This window comes from Tyto alba, unplaced genomic scaffold (assembly GCF_018691265.1).
Source record: "Tyto alba isolate M040663 unplaced genomic scaffold, T.alba_DEE_v4.0 Super-Scaffold_26, whole genome shotgun sequence".
In the NCBI taxonomy this organism is placed as follows: domain Eukaryota; kingdom Metazoa; phylum Chordata; class Aves; order Strigiformes; family Tytonidae; genus Tyto; species Tyto alba.
Window position 1 is genome coordinate 17,803,314 of NW_024881300.1, and position 7,448 is coordinate 17,810,761.

The 7,448-nt window shown below is 38.9% G+C and overlaps 1 protein-coding gene across 1 annotated transcript; it reads left to right on the top strand.

The window, feature by feature from the left end:
• Positions 1-204: 204 nt before the first annotated feature.
• Positions 205-6,589, top strand: DYNLRB2 (dynein light chain roadblock-type 2). Its single transcript, XM_032990632.2, has 4 exons — positions 205-252; positions 406-481; positions 4,166-4,333; positions 6,282-6,589. The coding sequence occupies exons 1-4, from the start codon at positions 250-252 to the stop codon at positions 6,323-6,325; spliced, it is 291 nt and encodes a 96-aa protein (XP_032846523.1). The 5' UTR covers positions 205-249; the 3' UTR covers positions 6,326-6,589.
• Positions 6,590-7,448: the final 859 nt, after the last annotated feature.

The following is a 7,448-nucleotide window of genomic DNA, read 5'->3' on the forward strand; positions in this document are numbered from 1 at the left end:
TCTCGCGGGGCTCCTCTCTTGGCTGCTACTCCTAGGGCGTAAGTTGGGGGTGCCCGGGCACAGCCTACGGACCCTCACAGCGGGTGCCGACACAGCCGCGGGTCCCCAGGCAGAGCCCCCGGGGTGCTTCCCGGGCAGGGCCCCCACCGCGGGTCCCGGCCGTTGAGGGGCTGCGCTGGGCCCGCGCTGCCGCTCCGCGGCGTCACTTCCGCCGCTCCATAGCAACGGCGGCGCGGTGGCAGCGAGACCATGGTAATGGCGGCGGGAGGGGACAGGGACGGCGGGGGGACAGCGGAGGGCTGAGCCCTGGGGCGGCTTTCAGGCACGGCGACCCCGCCACCTCCTGCCAGGGGCCCGCGCCCGGCGGAGCTGTGGCGGCTGCTGTGCTGTGCTCTCTCCTCACAGGCCGAAGTGGAGGAGACCCTAAAGAGGATTCAAGCCCACAGAGGGGTGCTCGCAACCATTATCATAAACGCCGAAGGTAAAACGTCCTCCGCTTTCTCCAAGCGACAGACTTGGTTGCGACAATGAGTGTAGCAACTCTGAAGCACAGAACTGCAGATTATGAGGTGTTAATGCAATCCACTCGCAATGTTTTATGAAGGTGGTGAAATTTTCAGGGATGTGCAGTTTCCTCTTAAGATGTGAATGTCTGGTCTGTGGCCATTTCTGGAAGCTCTCCATATGATGTAGGTTTCCATTCAAGTTAACGATAGGCAGAAAAGTCAAAGGCCTTGACATAAGTTTTCTTCAAAGAAATAACTAGAAGTATCATAATCTTCATTTAACTCAAGGAGTTGCATGTTACTTATCCCCCTTGTTTAACTAAACTATATTTTTCAGAATCAGATCTTGAACATCTCTTGGTAGGTTACAGCACGAGAGAATGCACAGCACTAAGCTGTTGCTTTTGCAGGCATTTTTTGCCCAAAATTCTTTGTATATGCAAGAAAATTCACTAGCGCTTCCCACCCCACCCCCTTCCTCTGAAAAGTTACAATAGAACAAAAACATAAAGAGAAGACTATCTCCTAAACAAAGTTGGTCTTCTACTGTGGGAGCCATTCCTTGGACCTGCTAAATATTCACAAGTTCTTTAAATTGTGTTATGCTGTGTTGTCATAGGAAGAAGAACAAGTTTCATGTCAGGCCAGCGTTAGCTGCAATCCTGAAGATTGCAAGCCAAAAGTGGAACTGGTCACAGAAATAAATTTTCAGGCTTCTCAGGTTAATCTGTTTTAATCATTGCTTTGCAAAAAACAACAACTTGCTGAATTGACCTCCTTCACTTTTACAATCCCCCCAAAGTCTGTTGCACTAGGAGCACTTTAGCAACAGGTAGAAAGAACATTCAGAAGGAAGCCTAAATGTTATTTAGACTTTAGACAAGGTGGACAATTTGTGTGCCTGGACATGCAAAGGCAAGTAAAACATGCCTTTGTTCACAGAATAGATGTTGCAGATCAAGAGAGAAGTGCGTAGCGTGGCAAATAGGAACTGAAAAGCTGCTTTGTGCCTGCTCATGTCTAGATATAGCTGTTCACTAAGCTGAAATGCAGTCTGGTTTCAGGACAAGTACTGTTTCAGCCATTTCTGTACTCTGTTTCAGTAAATAAAATGTGACTTGATCCAATGAGCACTTTGACTAAGCTGCAGATGAGAAGTGAACAAAATCAAGCACTTAAGTAAACAAAATGATCCTTTTTGAGCTTGCAGACTGATACATTTCTCAAGGCAAAAACACCAATGTAATGTAATAGAAAAATAACCCCATTTTCTTACACTGTTACTTGGAACAGTTGGTGACTTGGCACAGTATTGGTCATGTTTTCACAATCGGGTATACTACTGTGGTCCATCTTTACCTGTGGCCATTCTACAGCACTGAGGGGAAAGCTCAGATATAGATGTGCAGAGTTAGGACAATAGCATGCTTTTTAAAAGGCTGTTTTGGATTCCTTCTGTCTCAGTTTTGATTTGCAAAGGAGGAAGAACATTCCACTTCCCTTCTTCACACATTACACTATTCACAGCAAGGTATAAAGTCCCTCCATGTCCTGTTCAAACTTCTCATCCTCACAAACCTGTAGGACATGTGGCCAGACTGAAGCCAACAGACAAGACTAGTGCAGGAATTTTGGATTTAGTTTATCATTTAGATGTCAGATATGAGTACAAGAGAATCTGTACTCTGTGAGGATACATTCAAGGTACCAAGAAGCTAGATCCCACAAACTAAACCTCAAAGTAGGCGTGTAGATTCTGTAACATCTCTAAATATCTATAATTAGCACTGGTCAATCTAATTACTTGAAATATTTCTGTAGAAAATTAAATTTAATTCTCTTTATCCTGAAACATTTCAAACAAGTGTACAACCTAAATTAATCACAGTAAAAATACTTGATTGCAGTAGTGCGGTTTCTTAGGCTGTTGAGGTTCCCTAAAAAGATGAAACCTTCCATTCTTCACTAACATAAACAGTTGTCTTTTTGTAAGATTTTTGCAATAGTGTAGGTACACTTAGGTGTAATAGTGTGCAGGTGAAATAGGAAATTAAAGATGCCCGATACAAACATTGCCTGTCATTTATTTTTAATGCTCAAAGTTGATTTGTTCATTGATACTTTATGCTAAGTGTACCTTGTTTATTTGGAAAATCTCATAAACTGTTGCTATCCTTCACAGTTGAAAAGGATCACACTACAGCATTTCTAATGAAGGATTTATTTGCCTTTCTCTAATTTGGGTGGCAGAGGCAAAGAGAATTTGTCCTAAAGTAAGCATAGCTCAGCTTTAATTTAAGGATGTCACTAGTGTCAACTCATTTTCATGTTATTATTAGACCTTGGAGGATGATTTAACATTTACCATTTTCATCAAAAGTGCTGTATTTGTTGAAGCAATCATTCAGATACAAGGTCATATAAACTTGACACTGATTCATTGCTGCTTTTAAGTGACTTACTATTTAATGCTGTGATTATATAGATATTCTCATGCTAATGCAGGGCTTGGGAACACCTGTTTGTTTCCATTAAAACATCAGTTTCAACCTCTGTGTAATAAACGTTAGACACAAAGGATGTACTAGGTCATTCTGTACATTTCCCTACACTACATATCCTACCAATGCAGAATTATTTCTCAAGTGACAGCACAGATTTGAACTGATTCAAATAACACTTTCCTTAGAAAATTATGGAACAGTCTGATATCTGAGGTGGTTCTATTCTTTTACTCCTTTGCTTCTAATTTTTTACCAGGCATTCATTATTTTTGCATGTTAATTCTTCTTTCATATTTGAACTCTTCAACTGAAGTCATATTACTCTATTTTTGTATTCCTATACTGTCCCATCTAGAAGACACAATACAAATGTATGTAAAGAGAAAATTGCCTTGCCAGCTTGTAATCTATTGTCTTTGTTAGTAGGTCAAATAAATTTTTTATTAGTGAAGCAAGCTTATTATTAATGCCGAACAGTTTTATACTTGTAGGATTACTGTGAATCCTGTTTTCAGTGTCTCCTGGTAGCCTATTAATATAAAAAGTATGATTTGACAAATCATTGATAAACAGTGATTCATTAAATCATCAAAAATTAATCTTGACTTATGTGGCCATATTTTTAATAGTTGGGATCAATACCCTGTGTACTACCAATTGTCAATATTTTGCCGCTAATTGAAAGGGATTGTTCCAAGGGTGATATTGCTTGCCAAATGCAAACGTGCCACTTCTGCCCTGATTGCTCTTGGTATTTCACTGGGAATGTGTAATTGCCAGCACTGCATATGCCAAATGCTACTGTTAAAGCGTGGGCTAGATTCTTGCAGCCAAGATACAAACTCGGTGACAGTGTTGAAACTGACGAAGCACCATAACTGGTTAAGTACTGCAGAATGGAATTTGAGAGGTATTTAAGAGCCTTAAACAGCAATTCACTCTTTCAAAAGTTTCGTAAACCAACGCACTGTTTAATTGCCAGTGATTAATATAAATTATAATTTAAAAAGCATATAGATGCCTGAAATCAACATCACTCCTTCCTGCTACAAAACAAAAAAAACTATGAAACCCTTGTTTTTTCTTTTATGATCTGCTGTATATGAAGAATACGCAACTTAACTGAATGATTAATAGAAAATTATTTGTTTGCAGGAATTCCTATAAGAACAACTCTTGATAACTCTACATCAGTCCAGTATGCAGGTCTTCTTCATCAGCTCACCATGAAAGCTAGGAGCACAGTGAGAGATATTGATCCTCAGAATGATCTAACCTTTCTTAGGATCAGATCAAAGAAACACGAAATTATGGTAGCTCCAGGTAATATTTCTATTAAAATAACAATAGAATTGTATGTCTTTTAAGTTTCTTCTAATTCTTTACGAATAAGGCTATGATAGAAAATGCATTTCGAAAACAAGTATGTGAAAATATAACCATATATTCACCATGTAACCAAATGTGTTGAGATTTTAAAGTACAGAGTTTATAGTATTCGAGCCTGGAGACAACCAAACAAGCCTAGAACTGATTAATGTTCTGGTTTCTGTGGGTTTTCACAGAGGAAAACTGGACAAATATATATATCAAGTAGTGTGTGTGTATATACTATAGTATTAAAGGCAGCAAATCCATTTTAGCTCCAAACTGAAGCAAAAAAAGTTGTGGTTTTTTTTTTTTTATTTATTATTTTTTACTTAGAATGTTATTATGACTTTCTAGTCATAGGTGGGATTTGCATCACAGATAAGCAGTACTGTCACCAACACAGTAACTGTGATATAATTATTTTCCTTAAAACAACCAGGGGAATATAGCAACCTGTTTCTCACTCATGTTAAATACAAACTCATGTTAATTTGTTAGTTGTGTCTCTAAAATAGATAACAAGGCCAGCTGAGCTGTGGTCAATTACCAGTACAAGGTGATTCAGGCAAAGTGGAAGTGGTTGGTTGGGGCTGAGATCCTGATCTGTGCTCTAGCTAGTTGAGAGACTACTGGTATGCAGGATTTTGACAGAAGTACCCAGGGAAGGCGTGCGGAACAGAAAGGGAGCTTCAGGGATCCCCTCAACATCAGCACTGGTGGAGCTGGCTCTGAGCTTGCGGTGGTGGACAGCCTTCGCTGGGGCAATCCTCTGGTGCTGAGTTCAGAGCAAATGCAGAGCAGAGGTACTGCACTAGGTATGCATTACCTCGTCTCACTGGAATTATTTATAATGCTGCTATGACACCAGTATGCGTGAAAGAAATCTGGCACTGTCATTAAGTGTTAACATTAGTCATCAGCTGATACTAGGATTAAAATTTTAGTTTAGTTTCTATTTTGGAGTATAAACCTAATGCATTTTTTAAATCATATTTTTTGCTCACTGATTTCAACTGATGCACTTGATTCTTATTTTGCATTTGCCCTTCACTTATTTCTTAGAGGTGACTTTCTGACTATTAACTATTAAAGCATGTTGACCTGAAAATAAGTGGTATAAGATGTGATCCTTTTTTCTAACAGGGACATCAGTTGTTCAAAGGCTTGATTGTACTTTACTATAATAGAAGGTGGCAAATGAACCACCTGTGATTTATATTAAGTTGCTTTTGGATGAAAGTGACAATACAAGAATGCAGCTTCTTAATTCTCCAAAGCAGATAGGACCCTTCTAAATTCACTGGATACTTTCAAGAACCGTTTCATTTAAAATAGATAAAGTTAAATAGCTATCCAGCTGAATTGTTTCCAAAACTTCCCAGGGTTTTTAGAATTAGTAGGCAAAGTCTGGCATGCTTAGAATTTATTCATAGTAGTAGTCTATTCAAATCTTTTTCTGTTTTTTTCATGTCTAAATGGGGTTCTCATTTTGAATAAACTAGTTAGTGAACTGAAAGAAGTTCTCTGCACCTGCAGAGGAGGCTGCAGATGTCAAAAGTTTTTTATTTTACAAGTGCTAGCTTCCAGGTGCTTATCTGGTGACTTTTTTTCATCTTGTTTAAATATCTTTACAGCTTCTTGAAAGCAAATCTACTGCTTACTAAAATAGTTTTAATATGGTATACTTAAGCTTTATGACACAGATTTTTTTTTTTAATCTGTAATCTCAGATTTTTGTACAAAGTGCTTACATTTTCTAAATATTTTTTATATAAATGAGATTGCTTTTGCTTATGTTTTATAAACAGATAAAAGGTTGGAGAGGAATAGATGAATAAAGAGGATTTATCAGGAAATATGATAAAATATTTTAACTAAATATTTTTATATCTTTTTGCAGATAAGGAGTATCTCCTGATCGTTATTCAGAACCCATGCGAATAGTCCTACTATGGCAATATTTTTAGATACAGTGATGTAGTTCTACTTGTTAAACTAATATAACTTGTTGATATTTAATATCAAACATAGCACTAAGTAATTTTACATAAAGTGTAGCTGTCATGACTGAAATGTTTCCAATTTAAAGTTCTCAGTTGTAGCTATATCAATTTGTGTTTGAGCAAATCATAATGCGTATATCAAAATATTGTATGTTTCTCTTGATACTCAGAGGAGCAATAATAAAGCAGAATGCTTAAAACTCTCTTTATGGATGTTCAAGCTATTCTTGCAATTAAACCATACTCTTTACACTTCTAACATTATGTTGGAGGAGAAATCATACCCCAGGGGAAGTTGTAGATCACATGTACACATATATCTCTAAATGCGTCCCTGTGAACTAGAGTAACTGCAGTTACACAAGCCAAAGAATACAAGTGTAGTTCATGTCAGTAATGATGGACTGGATATTGCCCTGTCTTTAACTCCTGGCTGTTAAGATTTCTAAGGGAAGAAAGTGAAAGAAAAACTATCTTTTCTTATTTTCCAATTTCTACAGATGGAAACAATAGCTTCATTTAATATTCTTGGTACTGAGAATTTCAAGCAGACAAAGCTGAGCCTGCACTCTGATGTAGAACTACTGTTAGTATGTTGGTCATGGTAAACAGTGCTTTTTGGTAACCACACTACAGTGCTATTTGATAACTACTTAAGCCTTTAGCTGCGATACATAAGCTGCACACCTTAGTGACATGGGACAAAGGTTGGGGTAAAGCTCAGTATGTTCCTCAAATCAGATCCATGTTCATACAGTAGCACCGGCGATCAGCTGCGTACTGTTGAGTGCCTTTAACACAGCTGCACCAATGAAAGACTGCGGTAGGGTTAAGCTGCCTGCAGATCTGTTCTGTTCGGAAGCTGTGCTGGGGCAGTGCCTTGGGATGAGCCTGGTGGCTGATGTGCCCTCCTGGCAGTGGGAGGGGCAAACCGAATTGGGTGCAGCACCCCTGGCCTGCCCCCAGCATGTGCCTCAGGTTGGGGTAAGCATGGCTCCAGGCTTTCCTCCCTCGTGATCCCAAAGTCATGCTAAGCTTCGCACTTGCAAATGTGTGGAGACGGT